Here is an 18,848-nt window from a genome sequence, read left to right on the forward strand (position 1 = left end):
GCATCAGTTTCAATTGCCGTTCCTGCTGCGGGAGGGGCAGGCACTGGATTCACTACGTTGCGTGGTACTGGTTTAAGAGACTCACTACTACTACTACTATTACTACTATTTAGCATTTCTATAGCGCTACAAGGCGTACGCAGCGCTGCACAAACATAGAAAAAGACAGTCCCTGCTCAAAGAGCTTACAATCTAATAGACAAAAAATAAATAAAGTAAGCAATTAATGTGAACGGGAAGGAAGAGAGAGGGTAGGTGGAGGCAAATGGTTACGAGTCAAAAGAGGTTAAAGAGGTGGACTTTTAGTCTAGATTTAAAGGTGGCCAAGGATGGGGCAAGACGTAGGGGCTCAGGAAGTTTATTCCAGGCGTAGGGTGCAGCGAGACAGAAGGCGCAAAGTCTGGAGTTGGCAGTAGTGGAGAAGGGAACAGATAAGAAGGATTTATCCATGGAGCGGAGTGCACGGGAAGGACAAGTGTGGAGAGATACTGGGGAGAAGCAGAGTGAGTACATTTATAGGTTAGTAGAAGAAGTTTGAACAGGATGCGAAAACGGATAGGGAGCCAGTGAAGCGACTTGAGGAGAGGGGTAGTATGAGTAAAGTGACCCTGGTGGAAGATGAGACGGGCAGCAGAGTTTTGAATCTTTCCTTTCCTTTTACCATTCAACCACTGCGTTAGCCCAGAGTAACACACAGTGCAACAAACATGAGGTGCCCAGCTTTTATCTTGATCTCTAATTTGACAAAGAATACTTGTAAGCAAGGCACACTTGCTTTCTCAGATTCTTGCGCTGATCAGTGTATTTGCCACATATGTAGCAGAAGTTGTCCGGATCGTTAACACATTTGCATCTATCCATCTTGCCTTATATACTTACTGCTGACATCAGCCAATAGACCTGCCTGAGTGCGTCCGGACAGGTCTGGGCATGTCCGTTGGAATATTTCCAATATATAATGCATTAATATTATAAGTGAATAGGCTTTGCATGTATAACTTAAAATCTAGACGTGTCATGTCAGGCAAATTCGGAGTTCATAGTTGGAATGGGCGGGTTCCATTTAGTATAAATCACATGTTTTTCTCTCAGTAGCAAAATGACCTGCAGCACTGATTTCGATGGATACAATCATGGACTAAAAATACTAGGCTGCTTTGGGATTTACGTTTAAAAGCAGGACCAGCCTCCCTCCTGGAATGGCTAACTTGGCAGCTCTGGAACGCTAAATAGTAAGGGGAAGCATCCCAATTTTGTTCTACACCCATCCAGCATTTCCCCTCCCCTACGTGCTCATGTTTGGGAGATTACTGCTACTTTTACACCAGTTGAGGCAGGAATTCGTAGAGATAACAGCACAGGCTGCAGCAGGAAGGTTAGAAGGAGGGGAGGAGTCGGGGACAGGATCCTTATGATTTATCCCAAATTATTAGGCTTTTTGGAGTATCTGTTTGCAGATCAGGAGGTGCAGGATTTTCGTTGGGGTTAACTGAGTACCTTGAAAGCTCAGACTGGGATTAATCTTGGACTGAATCTACTGCACAAGATTTCTCATTACAGCCTGGATCCCATCAAGGTCTCCAAGTATCCGTGTTACATGTCGGAGAAGCAACAGAGGCCAGGGGAAAGGAATCGGGTCAGAAACGCTTTCCCACCCTGAGCAATGCTGAGAGAAGATGTGAATGGGTTAAAGAGGCAGTCGTGAGCCTCTTGCTCCACCTCTCTCCTTCTGCTGTAAGCTGCTGCACCCACTTCCTGAAACTAACTTCCAGATTTCGCAAGAGGGTGCCAAAAGATTCTTTGAACCGAATTCTGGAGAGGGTTTGGAGCCCTGAGGCTGATTCCTAAGGGCCTAAGTGAGAGCTGGCGGGGAATGGAAGAGTGAGCACCAGGGGGTCCCCAGGTAAGGACTGGGGACCATGACAGAGACGCTGGAAACATGCTTGGCTGTGCAATCGGTTGCCTTCTTCTGGTGAGTCCTTTCCAAACTTCTTTTCTCCCCTCTCTCTGTTCCTGCTTCCCATTTACCACTTTACTGCCAATCATGAGTCGCCACAGTTTGAGACCCAGGAATTTTTCAACTACATTTTATGGGGTGAAATTTCAGCAAGGTAGAGGTAGCTCAAAGGAAGACCATCAAAATGGTGCATGGACTACTCTGTTGGGGGGAAAAATCGTGTTACAATACAAACGACATTGAAGCGACCTACTTCAGTTGTAGTGAGTTCATACTTGCACACTTCCTGCTTCGTGTTACACTTGCACCAGCCCCTTTGGAGTGTATTAAAATGTTTTATTTTATATTATTTTGATGTTTGTTTTTTTTACTGTGTTGTTTCAATGTATACTGTGCTGACACTGGCATTTTCCTAAGTTTACATCCTGTTTTTTAATTGTGCTCTGTGTATCATGTGTGACCGCCATGTTAGTCTACTTTAAAATAAGAAATAAAAGCAAAAAAGAAAATAGGATGCTATACTTTGACTAACTTTTGAAGGCCAGACCCTTTCTAACTTCAGAAAGTAGAGGAGTGTGGTAGCCGTGTTAGTCCACTCTAAGGTTATCAATAGAAATCAAACAAAATAAAACATGGAAAAGAAACTAAGATGATACCTTTTTTATTGGACATAACTTAATACATTTCTTGATTAGCGACCTTCGAAAGCTAATCAAGAAATGTATTAAGTTATGTCCAATAAAAAGGTATCATCTTATTTTCTTTTCCATGTTTTATTTTGTTTGATTTCTATTGATAACTTCAGAAAGAATGGTTTTGGCCTTTGAAAGCTAGTTAAAAAATGTATTAAGTTGGTTCCAAAGAAAGGTATAATTTTCTATTCTGTTTTATCATGCTCATATTGTCATTATAATAATAAATTGCCTTTGTCCAGTTACTCCTGCTGCAGGTTAGGAGAATTTTTGTTCAAAAAGGGCGTAAATAAATCTTAATAAACATTATTATTAAAATATTTATACCTATCATGCCACTTCTAGGCAAGTTACAATAGTACTTAAAAGTAGGAATAGTGTACATCTGTAAGACATTTAGCAATAAGCCCGTTTCCCTCCCCCAGTGCACACCATTTCCTGCGCTGGAAAAATATTTCAATTTTTGTAGCGCTGGTTTGTACCCGGCAGTAATCAGGCAGGTGCCACGCACTGCCCACTTACTGCTGAGTTAGTGCGGCAGCAGGTGGAGTTGTGTGCCCCCTCCACACCAAAATGGCCGCGACAAGAGCTTTGCCACACGGCCATTTCTTGAAAAAAAACAAAGACCTGCCTTTTACACGCTCTGGTAAAAGGGGCCTCAGCATGCATCAAAATCACGCCAACATCAGCACAAGCCCCCTTTTGCAGCAGCTGTGTAAAAGGACTCCTAATTTCTGTTTACAATTATATGTTGATATTTTAGTAACAAAATTGGAAAAAATATTTGCATTTTATTAAAGTGTGCAATATTATGACTATAAAGGAGTATATAAAGTGGTAAAAAGCAAAATACTAACAGTAAATGCACATCATTTATCCCAGAGGCCATTATATAAAATATGTGGTGTGATAGTGAATGATGCTCACGTTATTTAATGAGTGATATTGGAATGTGTCCTACTCAAACACCTGTTACCTATGAATATCCAGTATGGGAGCCAACTGGGAGTGCTAAACCCAATGGAAATTCTCTCTCGCTGCGCACGGTCAAGGAACTTGTTCAGTATTGGCTCCTATAATGTGCAGTGTTTATGTAAAAGTGACTCCAGCCCTCAAGCCACCACATGAAACAAGTCAAGGTAACACCTCTAGGGTTAACATTTTTTCAGGACTGCATTGATGATCTTTGTGACCCTTGGCAAGTCACTTAGGCTTCTTTTAGCAAGCGGCAGTGCATGGGTTTGCTGCATGCCGAGGCTCCCTTTTACCACTGCCGGTAAAAGGCTTTTTTTTTTTTTTTTAAAGGAAGGAAATGGACATGCGGTACACCATGTGACCATTTCCTGGGGGGGCCCTTACCGCCTCCTATTTAGAAGGTGGTAAGGGCTGCTGTGGTAGCCTGGTGGTCTGCCCTAATACCAGCGGGCACACCCCTGATGCTAGAAAATACAAAAGTTTTCTAGAATCAGAAATGGTACATGGTGGGGGTCAGAACTACCACCGACCTCCCAGCAGTAGAGCCGAATTGTCACCCGCAAGCCCGCAGTAGGCTGCCACACGTTTGTGAAAGGGTCCCTTAATCCTCCATTGCCTGAATACAAATAAGTACCTGCACATAATACCTAAACTGCTTTGATTTTAGCCACAGAAAGGTGGTCTATCAAATCCCATCCCCTTTTCCCTTATGGTCAGAAAACTAAGAGGAACCCTTACAACAATCCAGGAACAGAAGAGCTTTGAAGTTAGGTGATGACATATTTTGTCACCAACAAGACAGGTGTTAACAGAGATCTGGGTTTCCTATGGGATTATAAATAAAACGATTATACTGCTTTGTCATCTTCTGATCACCCGTCTGCCTCCCTGTATCTCACTTCTCCCCACCCTTACCTTTCCCTCAAGACTGTCATTGGAATGCTTTCTTGTTTCAGTTTACAAGGTTGTAAAAAAACATATCATCCTATTTTCCTTTTTTTAACATTTCTATTTATTACCTGAAGTGGACTAACATGGCAACCACCCTATTTTATCTAATGATATAGAAAAAGTAAGATGCACTCAGAGATGACAGACAGTCCCAGTGGAGGAGCGTGGAAATGAGGGTGTCCTAGTGGAGATGGATGGGGGAAGTGTGAAGATAGGAGGGTCCACAGTGATAGAGGCAGGCCTAGATTTTCTGTGGGGTCCAGTGGTTCTCCTTTCTTGAGGCTGGCTGATGGCGGAGGACAGAGGATTTGGTGGCTGGAACCTGGGGTCTGAAGATCAAGATTGCCCTATGCTGTCTGTTAAAATGTTTTATAGTGTATTGTTGGTATAATGTAGCAATATGCCATACTTTGTATTGTTGTTTGAATACTTTTACTGCTGTAATTGTCTATTGTTTATGTTTGACTTATTCTTGAGTGAATCCTTCAAAAAGGCAGTAAATAAATCCTAATAAATAAGTGTGGAAGAACATTGGCTGCTTTCTCTCATCTGCCAATGGTGACAGCCCCCACCCAGGCTATGGCCCCTGGATCTCCAGATGGCACACAGGTGGGCCAGGGCCATCCAACAGTAGCTGGTGGGGATCCCAAGCTCAGCAGCTGAAGACTTCCTTCCCCTGATGGTAATGAACACACTACTCTCTAGGATACCAGCATCTGCAGTCTCAGTTTTCAGCGCATGCCTGCTGCAGACTGCCAAGGTAGAAAGAAGCATTTTTTGGTGGTGGTTGGGGGGAGGGGAGAACACTTGGTGCCCACCCACTTCTTGTCTAGTGCCCACCTAAAATCTGTTGTCTGGCTAGTAGGAAACAGAAGGACAGTAACCCTTAAAGACATGCAAACCAAACAAACATAGGGAGGGTGACAGTGGAAAGAGCAGCAGACTAAGCTGATTTGTTTGGTCATGGTCTGCTGCTCTTTCCATGTCACCCTCCCTGTGTTCTTTTGGTTGACACACAGTGTCCTTCAGCATAACTTCCTCCTCTGTTCTTTCCCTGTCACATTCCCGAAGACAGTTGGAAAGGGAGGCTCCAGCCGCAGTGGGGGTTGGTTGCCTTCCTTTCTAAACAGAAATGTGTTTCAAACACAAGCAGCTTCCTCTCCTGGGGCTCAACTTAAGAGTTTCCTGTTTGAGGAAATGGATTTTACTGTGTCATATTTAATTTTGTAATTTATGAGCTATCAGTTAATATGCTGTAAACTATTTTGGCAAACCTGTTAGAATACCCACAAATAATTATCCCTTCCCCGCCTCATTAGGTTTTAAGGGATTCCTGGTGGTGGAGATTCTGATGAAAGAATTAATACGTTTAGGAGTCTCTGCAGTGATGGTTTGTGCTAAAAGAAGTTTTGTCTGCTTCTTTGGAATCTATTTTCAGATTATTTCTCTTTAATTCCCTTAGTTTTAAATGGCTGCTTGAGTTCAGACTATGCCTAGATGCTTCCTTTGCCACTTGGTTGGATTTGAGCTGTTTATCTGGGATGGAGTTGTCAGGAACTCTCCCCACTTCCTGCCTGTTCTCCTTGCCTATACCCTGATTGCCTTTTTGCCAACCTCTTTACGGGAAATTCCCTCCTCTTCCCCTAAGGCAGAGTTACTGCTAAAGATTTTAACCTCCTTGCATTCTAAAACAGAGAGACAAGTGCTAGCCTAGAAAACATTAGAAGTGCTCTTGGGTCAAATTTTAACAGCTCTTCCTATGCCATGTCACCATATGAGAGACAATACCAGCCTGAAGTGCCCCTGGAGAGAGTTTAACAGCGTTTTCCTCCCCTCATATGAGAAAGGGGCCAGACTGGAAGAGATAGTAGCCACTGGTATCATATATGAGAGATGGCAACCAGTCTGGGAGAGACTGGTAGTACTTGGGGAGAATGTAGAGACCCGGGGTGGCCCCCCTCCTGTTTCATCCTGTTTTGTGCTCCACATGATTCATTGGGTTTCCCAGGTTACTAGTCTGTACAATTCAGGCTGAATGAACTGATCCAGTCTGAAGTTGTTATCAGATGCTTTGCTATTCTGTTCACAATACACAGTGATGCAGACACCTCAGCTCTTGTCAGCGTAAGGTTTATGCTTATTAACATGTTTGATATAGAAGGTCAAATGGTTTACAAAGAAAAGAAACCTCTGGAGGAAAGGAATGCCAGAATGTTAGATGGGAAAGAAAGCAATCCACCAAGGTTGCAGTCAATCGCTTATAATCAATTTCTTCAATCCCGCCTGCCAGGGTCTCAGGTCTCCAGCATCAGTCCTCATGGGATACGATAGGAAAGGCCAGTGAGAAGACCTGAGTCCTTGTTCAGTTTGGAGGCCGTACCTTGCTAAGGATGTAAAAAGAATTGAAGCGGTGCAAAGAAAAGCTACAAGAATGGTATGGGATTTGCGTTACAAGACGTATGAGGAGAGACTTGCGGACCTGAACATGTCTACCCTGGAGGAAAGGAGAAACAGGGGTGATATGATACAGACGTTCAAATATTGTGAAAGGTATTAATCCGCAAACAAATCTTTTCCGGAGATGGGAAGGCGGTAGAACGAGAGGACATGAAATGAGATTGAAGGGGAGCAGACTCAAGAAAAATGACAGGCAGTATTTTTTCACGGAGAGAGTGGTGGATGCTTGGATGCCCTCCGCGGGAGGTGGTGGAGAGAACGGTAACGGAATTCAAACATGCGTGGGATAAGCATAAAGGAATCCTGTGCAGAAGGAATGGATCCTCAGAAGCGTAGCCGAACATTGGGTGGTAGAGCCGGTGGGGGGAAGAGGGGTTGGTGGTGGGAGGCGAAGATAGTGCTGGTCAGACTTATACAGTCTGTGCCAGATCCGGTGGTGGGAGGCAGGACTGGTGTTGGGAGGCGGGGAATAGTGCTGGGCAAACTTATTCGATCTGTGCCCTGAGCCGGGGAACAGTGCTGGGCAGACTTATACGTCTGTGCCAGAGGCCGTGGGGGGAGCGGGGTGGTGGTTGGGAGGAGGGATAGTGCCTGGGCAGACGTATACGGTCTGTGCCCTGAAAAAGACAGGTACAAATCAAGGTAAGGTATACACATGAGTTTATCTTGTTGGGCAGACTGGATGGAACGTGCGGGTCTTTTTCTGCCGTCATCTACTATGTTTCTATGTTACTATGTTAGGGAAGGAAAGTTCAGATCTTAGGGAAAGGGGAAGAGGCCATTCCAGAGTTTAAGACTTATGAAAAAGAAGGCAGAGTGAGGTGTGGATTCACAGTGTTGCAAGTTTGATGCGGGAAGAATATTCAAAGATAGCCGGTTAAGTTTACACCAGTCAAAAATATTCCAGTTATTATGCAGCTCAATGTGGCCACTTAGAATAGCTGTCTCTGCACTGATATGTGGGGATCTATCGTGTGATATAGCTGGTTATCTCCTAGCTGCTAACGTGAAATATTCAGAGGGGGCCCCAAAGCTGGTCTCCAGCCTTACGCCTTCTTCAGCTTCAGGCAGGTATGGGGGGCCCGGGGGCCAGGGCAATTGCCCTGTTTGCAAACCCCTAACTCCGGACCTGTGTAGAGCATTTCCATTCTGAACACCAGGCAGGCATTCAGATCATACACTACATGCTTCTATTTAGGAACTGTATTTAAATTCTGCTGTTAGTGAAATTCTGGATATCAATGCTGACTATCCAGATATTTTGCATAAAACGGTGATATTCAGCACTGTTATCAGAAGAAGCATTTGCACAGTTATCCAGTTACAGTGCGGAATACTGCCACTCTCTGGATATACCCTGGCTGTATCCCAGGGGTGTAGCCAGACTTTGAGGTGGGGGGCACATTTTGGTCCACCGCCTCCCTCCGCCGCCCTGTCACTCCCCACCCACTGCCGCCACTATACATATCCTGGCTGGCGGGATCCCCAAACCACGCCAGGTGAAGCCTTCATCCAGCGCTGGTCTCCGGCACTTCCCATTGCCTGCCTTTCTCTCGCTTCCCCTCACATCCGGCACACTTGTTTTAATAAAACTGAGCATGCATGCATGTAGTCTGCATGTAGTCTGGAGTCAGACTACAATTGCAGCAGCTTAAATGAAGTAAGTGTACATTTTATGCAAAATTTCTTTAATGCAATATTTTTTATTTTCAACAAATCCCCCCCCCCCCCCCTTCCCAGCCTTCAGGACATAATTACTAACCAATGAAAATCCCAAAGAAATTACATATTTGCAAGTTGACAGAAGGCATCCTCTGGTATTTATCTGCTATATATCGAGTCAGTCATTATAAATGGTGTTGATTTTTTTTTTCTAATTGGGTTGTGTAAAACTTTGATGTATCTCTGAAGGTTGTGTTTATCTATTACACACTGTTATATTTTACAAAGAGTAAAGGAATTAGGATTCTTAGTAGCTGAAGATACATTAGTTTCCTCTCGCCCAATCTAAGTGTACCTGAGGCCAGAGGTATCTGCTTCTTACTCTTGGAATTGTAATTTTGAAAATATCCCTAATAAACAAGATTTAAATTTTAAAAAACATTTTGGAAGAAAGTATCACGAGTAGAAGGCTGCCTTCCCTGGAAATATCCTGGACATGTACTTGTAGGGTCGTTACCTTCACTCTGCTCCTCTTTCTTTGGTCTTCTATGTCAATCATGTTTTTACTAAATTCTGGCTATGTTTCCATGATTTAATCACTATCTCTTTCGTCCCAGGTCTTTATGAATATGCAACTCTTGCTGGCTTATGAGATCCTGGGAACATCTCCTTGCCAGAAGCAATCCTAGTTCACGGATCACCACTGGGATATGGGAACTTCTCCAGAGATTCTGTGAGGAAAAGGAGGAATATTGTATGCAAATTAGATGAGCATGCAGAACGTAACCGACAATTCTGCTGCAAGAAATGTCAAAGAGGTAAAAAAATAAAATACTGAGAGTACCTCCTGCTAGGTTCAGAGGGTCTCTTCCATTTTCCATACTCCTAATCCCAAGGATTCCTCTCCCTGCTCACTGTAATTGTCAATGACTCCTCCAGTCTGGGAAAGTGCCTCCTGCTAGGTCCAGAGGGTCTCTTCCATTTTCCGTACTCCTAATCCCAAGGATTCCTCTCCCTGCTCACTGTAATTGTCAATGACTCCTCCAGTCTGGGGAAAGTGCCTCCTGCTAGGTCCAGAGGGTCTCTTCCATTTTCCGTACTCCTAATCCCAAGGATTCCTCTCCTGCTCAATGTCAATGACTCCTCCAGTCTGGGGAAAGTGCCTCCTGCTGGTCTCAGAGAGATACTTCCATTTTCTGCACTCCCAGTCCTGGGACTCATCTTCCCCTGCACTCTCAGTGACAACCTTCAGCCTGGTGAGAGTGCCTCCTGCTGGTACCACAGAATCACTTTCATTCTTTGCACTCCTAGTCCTGGGAACTTCTGTCTCCCTGTGTTGTCAGACTCCCTCCTCTACGTCCTTTATCTTCTGTTTGTAGCATGTTCTCTTTATTAAATGATTGATTGATATGGATAATTTAATTTTTTTTTTAGGTTTCTATAAGTCTTCAGATTGTAAAGGACCTGGGTTGATGACTGAGTGTAAGCCATGTTCAAATAGGACCTACATAGATATGGAGAATTATATTTCCAGATGCCGGAAGTGTTCTACGTGCCAAGAAGGTATTGACCATACTGAATGTTCCACCAGAATAAACTTTACATTTTAGTTCAGAGGAGCTCTTTTGGACATGGATAAAGTTGCAGTCTGTTCTCTTGGGACACTTTTGCAATAAGTAGCAGAGGGTTCAGCTAGTTAATTCCTATTTGCGCTACCCACCCAAATTTTGGCCACTTTTTAGGTACAAAAGTGTATGAAGCAGGTAAAAATAGGCTGTAAAATTTAAGAACTTGGCCCTGGTCATTTTGCAAAGGGGCTGATTTAGGCAACCGTCTCCTGAAACTAGACATCATAATGTTTGAAAATTGCACCCAGTTACTAGACAGAAATTTAGATGCTTAAAAAATGGGTAGACTGAGGCGTTTGTGATGTTGGTGGGGACATTCTGCCTCATAAATTTACATAGTTAAATTATTGTTGCCTATAACTTGCCAAATTTCACAAGCCAGATCAGGTATTGTGTATTCTATTTGTTATGGATTGATTGATTGGGATTTTATGAAGAGATTCTCAAGGCGGTGTACAGCAAGTACAGATTGACATAAAACTTATAATTTTGTTAACATTATAACAATGGTAAAATGATGAAATATAAATACAATAAATGAGGTAAACTTGGAGATGGCAAACTGAATCCTAGAAAAGGACTAACATGATATGGTATCAGAAATATAAGCATTAAACAGCACAGAACAAGCATATAACAGAAATATGATACAATGCTAGCATGATATCAATGAAACACCTAATAAGCACACATTAAATGTTCAAATAACACACTGCCCAATATTCAAAAGTTTTAACCAGCTAGGAACGGCACCTGGCTGGTTAAATACCCCAAGCAGCCGCCTATCTCCTGTTGAATATCCTGGTCAGTGGCTACCCCGGTCACTGGCTGTGTCACGTGACATAGCCGGTTACTCCTGATTTCAGCAGCTGACCTGTTAAGTTTAGTGGCCAGATAGACACACGTTAATAGCGGGTAAATCTTTGGCTGCTAGAATCTCGCCAGTCAGCTGATGAATATTGGCTTAACTGGCTGTGTTTGCGGTGCAAAAAAAAAAAACCCCGGAAAATCAATGCTGATGGCTGGATGCGGCCCCAGAATTGAATTTCTGGATTCATCAGCGACAGCAGGCATTAGCCACTCTAACTACCGCTATGAGGGCCATAGATATGATGCAATGGCAGCATAATACCAATGAAACATCTAATAAGCATGCATTAGAACATTCATATAGAACAGTGCTGGGCAGACTTGTATGGTCTGTGCCCTGAGAATGGCAAGAACAAATCAAACTTGGGTATAAAGTATCACATACCATGTAAATGAGTTTATCTTGTTGGACTGTTCAGGTCTTTATCTGCCATCATTTACTATGTTACTATCAGGCTTATTTTGAAAGTGATCGCCGGCGATCTTCCGACATAAATCGGGAGATGGCCGGCCATCTCTCAAAAGCGGCGAAATCGGTATAATTGAAAGCTGCTTTTTTGACACCATTGGCGCTTTCCCGTCACCGAGCTGGGGTTCAAGGGGGCGTGTCAGCAGCATAGCAAAGGCGGGACATAGGCTGGCATGGGCCTGGCTACCAGATCACGGATAATTGAAAAAGAACGCGGCGTTAATCAGTATTTCACCAGGTTTACTTGGTCCTTTTATTTTCACGACCAAGTCTCAAAAAGGTGCCCCAACTCACCAGATGACCACTGGAGGGAATGGGGGATGACCTCCCCTTACTCCCCCAGTGGTCACCAACCCCCTCCCACACTACAAAAATAAAAATAAAAACCTTTTTTTGCCAGCCTGTATGCCAGCCTCAAATGTCATACCCAGCTCCCTGACAGCAGTATGCAAGTCCCTGGAGCAGTTTTTAATGGGTGCAGTGCACTTCAGGCAGGCAGACCCAGTCCATCCCCCCCACCACTACCTGTTACACTTGTGGTGCTAAGTGTTGAGCCCTCCAAACCCCCCCCCCAAAACCCACTGTATCTACATGTAGGTGCCCCCCTTCACCCATATGGGCTATCGTAATGGTGTAGAGTTGTGGGGAGTGGATTTGGGGGGCTCAGCACCCAAGGTAAGGGAGCTATGCACCTGGGAGCTATTTGTGTATTTTAAAAAAAATTTTAAATGTGCCCCCTAGGGTGCCCAGTTGGTGTCCTGGCATGTGAGGGGGACCAGTGCACTACAAATGCTGGCTCCTTCCATGACCAAATGCCTTGGATTTCGCCGGGTTTGAGATGGCCGGCATTTTTTTCCATTATCGCTGAAAAACAAAACCGGCGATCTCAAACCCAGCGAACTCTGGCATTTGGCTGGGCCAAACCGTATTATCGAAAGAAAAGATGGTCGGCCATCTTTTTTGATAATACGGTTATGGCCAACTGTTGCGTCGCCGCCAAAATAGATCGCTGGCGCTGTTCGATTATGCCCCTGTATGTTACTCTTTGGGGTTCTGCATGGAATGTTGCTACTAATTGGAATTCCAGAATCTAGTAACTCTTTAGGATTCCAGAATCTTCAGAACTTTTAGTACAAGAACAGTGTTGGGCCGACTTCTACGGTCTACGCCCTGAGAATGGCAAGGACAAATCTACTATGTTACTATGTGATACTTGCAATGTAAGCACAATTCAAATGAAACACCTTAATAAGCATGTATTAGAAAATTAAAATAATGTAGATATGATAAATGGAACACCCTGCTACCACAGCTGTCATTTAGAAGAGGGACAGATTTCTTGGCATAGATACAAACTGTATTGTACTGAAGCGTAAGGTTTTAGCAGTGGTTTGCAAACTAGCTGTGCTACCTTGGCACCCAACTTTGATGTGACTGACGTTTGGCTGCCGATTCCCCACTTAAGTGTTGCATAAGTTTGTGTCTGTGGCACACTAATGGTTGTGTGACTTTTCTTGACCCCTCACGAGTGGCTCCATTCATTCCATTATAGATTTGGGACATGTGGCGAAGTCTGACTGTATCTCCACTCAGGACACCATCTGTGGATGCCCAAAGAGTCAGTACCAAGTACAGGCTGGTAACACCTTCCAATGCAAGAACTGCTCAGAGTGTCAAAATGGTAGAGTCCTGACTGAATGTGAGTAAAAAGCTTGTATTCAGGGCTAAGCCAGGGCAGAAAACAGGGGAATGGAGCAGATCTATAATGTAATGTTCTGTCTTGCAGGTGTGGGTTATAACGACACACTCTGCAGCTGCTTCTTTGGCTTTTACTTCACCATGGAGGACAGATCTTGTCGCCCCTGTGAAAAGTGAGTATCCTCAACCACATCTGCACCCACCAGGAGCTTGCTGTGCTGCCCGTCCAGTAAAAATTCCACCCTTCCTCTTGCTGTGTCCCATCCTCAGTAATTCCCCCTTTCAGTCTCCCATCATAAGACCCCTTTAAATATTTATATCTGTCTCCAGATACTATATCTACAGCTGTGTAGACATACGTAAATATGATAGTAGTACAATACATATTATTATAGCACAATGCCCTCCTTAATTCTTTCCTCATTCAGTCTTCATTCCCCTAATTATTACCCCTTCCTTGTCCCACTATGCTCACTCTACTGTAACCCTCCTCTTCGGTTTTCTGCCACTGCAATGTCTCCCTCTTTTACAGGTGTCAGGACTCTGATTGTGAGAAGCATTGTGGCAGCCTTACTGGTAAGCATCTTCTGTTCTTGGGGGCCCCTTTGCCCTACCCCTTTTCTCTGGATTATTTTCTCTATGGCCTTGTCCCCACCCCCCTTCTTCTCAAAATACCCTTACGGATTTATATATTTAGTTAGATTCATTAACCACTTTTAACAAGAGATTTACCAAGGTGGAGTAAGACAGGTATAGCTTGACATAAATAACTTACATTGTAATAACAAAAGACTAATGTTATCCCTTTCTCCTTGAGCCCCCAGCTTTGGTCTGTCCTTAGGTCACAGCCCTCTGTTGCTTTCTATGATGGCACTCCTGGCCGTTGGATTTATCTTGATGCTGCTTGGCTTTGCCTGGCAGTATTGGAGGAGAAAGAAAAAGCATATGTACTGCCATGGTAAGAGATGCCCACCCCTAGCTGTCTGTTCGTCTGTCCAATTTAGATTGTTGAGCAGGGACTGTCTTTTCATGTTAATTTGTACAGCGCTGCGTAAGTCTAGTAGCGCTACAGAAATGTTTAATAGTAGTAGTAGTAGCCCCTTTATTTATCTTGCACCTAAGAGAGAGGGAGAAAAATGAGACAAAAGCAGGGAGGTATGATAAAGGTGTACAAAATCTTGAGTGGAGTAGAGCAGATAAACGTGAATCGATTGTTTACTCTTTCAAAAAGTACAAAGACGAGGAGACACTCCTTGAAGTTGTATAGTAATATTTTTAAAACAAATAGGAGGAAATATTTTTATATATATATATAACATATAGTTAACCCCTGGAATTCATTGACAGAGAATGTGGTAACAGCAGGTAGTATATCTGGGTTTAAAAAAAGGTTTGGACAAGTTCCTGGAGGAAAAGTCCATAGTCTGCTATTAAGCCATTACTTATCCCTGGGATGTTAGAATGGAATCTTGCCACTCTCTGAGATTCTGCCAGGTACTTGTGACCTGGATTGGCCACTGTGAGTAGCAGGATACTGGGCTAGATGGACCATTGGTCTGACCCAGTACGGCTATTCTTATATTCTTAAGAAACTGAAGGGTGCAGTTTTAAGATAGGAAAGTTCTAGGTGTGGTGCTGGGGGAAGGTGAGAGTGCACCCAATGAAGGGAGGAGATGGCATTTTTGAGGGTGAAGTGTACACCACAGGGAAGTGGGGAGGGAGAAGAGTGCAATGATGGGGGAGGTGACATGGGATTAGGTAGTGAGAGTACAGTGCTGGAGGGGAATGAAGGGGAGGTGACTTGGGACTAGGTAGGGAGTGAGAAAGGCCCAAGCTGGGGGAGGAGGGGAGTGAAATGGTGGTGACTGGGGACACTGCAGGACCAAGAGAGGAGTGAGAAAGGTGTAATGCTGGGGGAGGAGGGGGAGTGAAGGAGAGGTGGCATGGGGCTAGGTAGGGAGAGTGCAGTGGGCAGAGGTGATTGGGAGGAATGGTTGCAGTGCTGACCAGGGTGGGTAGAATGCAGTGGTGGTCTAGGGAAATGTGTTTCACTGAGGTTTGGAAGGATGCAGTGCTAGGGGTGAGAAGGTGAAGGAAGTAGAGAGAAAAGAGCAGCAACAGGTAGGGAAGCATTTAGAGATGGTATAGTATTGTGGAAAGGGGACAGAATGGCATGCTGAGAGGGGAAGAGGGTATTCTTGACCGCTGACTCTCTGCTTTCTCTGGCAGTGACAACTGTGAGCACTGATCACCCTTCTTCAGAACAGGTGAGAGGAAAAATATATCAGACACTTACAGTAGGTGAAAAGATCTTGGTATTTCACAACAGTCCTTATCCCCTGTCCAAGCTGTTCTCAGTCCACCTCTGTGTCTTGCGACCCCTTTCTCTGGTCTGTTCCTGGTGCACTTGCTCTCTCCTTCCAAGTCGCTGGTCTGTCCCTGGTGCATCCCTTGGTTTCACTGATTCAATATATAACAAAGCCTGTGGATCTCTCTACAGCTGGTTACTGCACAGTCCTCAACAACCTACCTCCCTGGTCATCCTGTTTCTCAGCTGGAATCTAATGAAATGGAGAAAGCAGCATCTGAATCTGAAAAACATCTGACTTCAGCACAGAACACAAAGTTACCAGACTGTATTAATGATGTTGTGAAAGCTCAAATCCCAGAAAGTAAGAATTTAAACAATTGAATTGCATGTGGGGGTGGGGGGGGGGAGGGAGGGGACAAGATTATGGCCTCGCACTCTGCATCTGAGGTCACGAGTGTGGGGTGTATTTGTGGCATCATATTGAATGTGGGATGTTCTTTTGTAGCCTCAGACTGTGCATCAGAGGTCTTGCTGAATGTGGGTGGGTGGGGAGGGGGGTTGCAGCCTCACACTGCGTCAGAGGTCACACTATTTATTTATTTATTTGTATCCCACATTTTCCCACCTCTTTGCAGGCTCAATGTGGCTTACAATACATCATGAATAGTGAGAATGCATGAGAAAGTATACATTTAGCAATAACAGAAAGATTTTGGGTAACATAATGATAAAACTTGGTAGTGTTTTAGCAAGCAATCATAGTAAGAAATATATAAGAATTATATAGAAAATGTACATTTAGTAATAGCGAGAGAAAAAAACATGATAGTGGTTTGGCAGTTCTGGATCTGTGTACAGGAGTTCATATTTATTGATCATTGTTGTATGCCTTGTTGAAGAGATGGGTCTTCAGTAGACTTCGGAAGTTGGCTTGAATGTGGATACTCGGGCTTGAAGCCTAACTCTGAATCATATTGAGTGTAAAGGAATATCATTACATGGTTTTGTGTTATCTCCATAGAACCTCGGGTCCTATATGCTGTGGTGGACAATGTACCTCCCTCTCGGTGGAAAGAGTTTATGCGTCGGTTGGGCCTCAGTGACTATGACATTGAGAGAATTGAGATGCAGAATGACCGTCGTTACCGGGAAGCCCAGTATGAGATGCTACTGGCCTGGCGGGAGCGGACAAACCAAGCAGGGTCCACAGTGGAAGCAATTAGTCGAGTCCTGAGAGAAATGGAACTCAGTGGCTGCAGTGAAAAAATCCAAGAATCCCTGCAGAGAGAGCTTTAAATATTTATCCTCTGTCACTGTCTTTTCTCCTCCTTTTATTTTACTATCTACTCCCTCCCCTGCAGCCGCCTCATTTTCCCCAGTTCTTACCTCCCTTCCTCAGGAGTGTGCATGAGCTTCTGAGACCGGCTAGGTCCTGTCTTCAGCATCAGAGACAGGAAGAAAGACCTAAGGACAAAAGTTCGGGTACCTGCTCCACTTTAAGGCCTGTTGGAAGTATTTCAGACCTTGCACCTCAGGCTGAGGGAAAGTGGGTGTGCTGCGAGACAGGAAGCAGAGAAGTCAGTCCGGCCCTTGTGATAAAGCATCCCTGGTGGGTGAGGAAACCTTATATTGCCCTTCTTCCTGGTGGTCTTGCTTGGAGGTCTAGGAGCAGAGACTGCTGCTGACTGACTGACAGCTTCTTGTTGCTATTCAAGCTTTCCTACAAGTCTTAAAAGTTCTGTAAATATTCAGTTCAAAAATGTCCACCTCTCTCAGTGACCTGGGTTGGCCACTGTTGGAAACAGGATACTGTGCTGGATGGACTGACCCAGTATGGCTGTTCTTATGTATAGTGTTTGATTGTGGCTGTGCAGAGGGGTGAGAGTATAGATTTTAGGCAGAGATACCCAATCCCTGAGCTGAAAGTTTTGTCCTGTATGTAGAAAGTAGATTTTATACCAGGGAGGAGATGTTCTCTAGGGATGTGCCATCATTTGAAAGAACATAGGAAAATGTTAATGATATATGTCATTTCCTAAATGGAATGACAGACAAAAATCTGGAATTCTTTTTTTTTTTTTTTGGCAATAGAATATACTAATCTTAGTATGCATATTTCTCCTACATTGTGTACACTAGGAATACCATTCATTAGTTTACATGTTGTTGGTTAATGCACCTTAAACATTAAGGACTCGCTAAACTGATTTTATGTATGCTAACTTCCAAATTATTGAGCATTTAATTACAATGATGAGAATATCTGAAACAAAATATTCTTAAAATGAAATGAGATAAACTTCAAAACCCACAAATGACATGAAAACAAAACATAGTGAAAACATTTTCCAACTCAGCTCAGGGGGAGGGCTTTATACCCAGGTGAGCATTAGTTTGTATAAAGCAGGATTCAGTTCCTTTTCTTGTAAATACACTAAACACAACTTCTGTTGGAGAAATAAACAAAATTCTTAAGATTACAGCTCTCTTGTGCCTTGTAGCTCATCCTGCTCCTCTTTCTACCACTGGGATAACGTGGGAGGCTTATGATCCTGTGACCTGAAGAACAGCAGTTTAAGATCCTTTAAAGGACATGGAGCTTGGGCACAGAGGCTCAGTGTAGCAGGGCTTGGATAAGGGGAAGGTGTATCACAGAACTGGGATAGGGGGTGAACAGGGTAACAGCATTTGGGGAATAAGGGAGGGTGTATCAAAGAACTGGGGTGTAGAATGGAGGCAGCGTGAATAGGGTGTTTGGCCTTTAAAGTGCTGAATAATTTGCTTTCACCAATTCTTTCATTATCTTTATGTATCTCAACCAGTGAGAGCTTTGAGATCCTCCTGTGAGGGTAAAACACAGATCACACCACCTCCTGGAGGATGGTGCAATTAGGAACATGAACTCTCTAATATAATTAGCACTTTGGGATTTACAAAAAACAATGTAACGTTCCCTGACTTGTGGATCCAAGTCCATAGCCAAGGTTATGCTTCTAATTGGGTTTCCTTTTCTCCATCTATACCTCTTCCCTTGGTGCCCTGATCTCATCCCATGGTTTTCATTACCATCTTTACGCTGATGACTCTCAGATCTACATCTCCACCCCTGAAATCTCAACCTTAATTCAAGACAAAATCTCTGCCTGCTTGTCTGACATTGCTGCCTGGATGTCTCATC

At 43.8% G+C, this 18,848-nt stretch overlaps 1 protein-coding gene across 1 annotated transcript; it reads left to right on the forward strand.

Moving 5' to 3' along the window:
- The first annotated feature begins 1,334 nt into the window (after window positions 1-1,334).
- LOC115459231 (tumor necrosis factor receptor superfamily member 1A-like) lies at window positions 1,335-18,156 on the forward strand. Its single transcript, XM_030189086.1, is given in 11 exon segments — window positions 1,335-1,972; window positions 9,312-9,348; window positions 9,351-9,512; window positions 10,129-10,257; window positions 13,214-13,360; window positions 13,448-13,532; window positions 13,892-13,935; window positions 14,177-14,317; window positions 15,589-15,626; window positions 15,860-16,031; window positions 16,692-18,156. Coding segments are annotated over 11 exon segments (1,263 nt in total). The 5' UTR covers window positions 1,335-1,939; the 3' UTR covers window positions 16,967-18,156.
- The last annotated feature ends 692 nt before the right edge of the window (window positions 18,157-18,848 follow it).

Source organism: Microcaecilia unicolor, unplaced genomic scaffold (assembly GCF_901765095.1).
Source record: "Microcaecilia unicolor unplaced genomic scaffold, aMicUni1.1, whole genome shotgun sequence".
Lineage (NCBI taxonomy): Eukaryota > Metazoa > Chordata > Amphibia > Gymnophiona > Siphonopidae > Microcaecilia > Microcaecilia unicolor.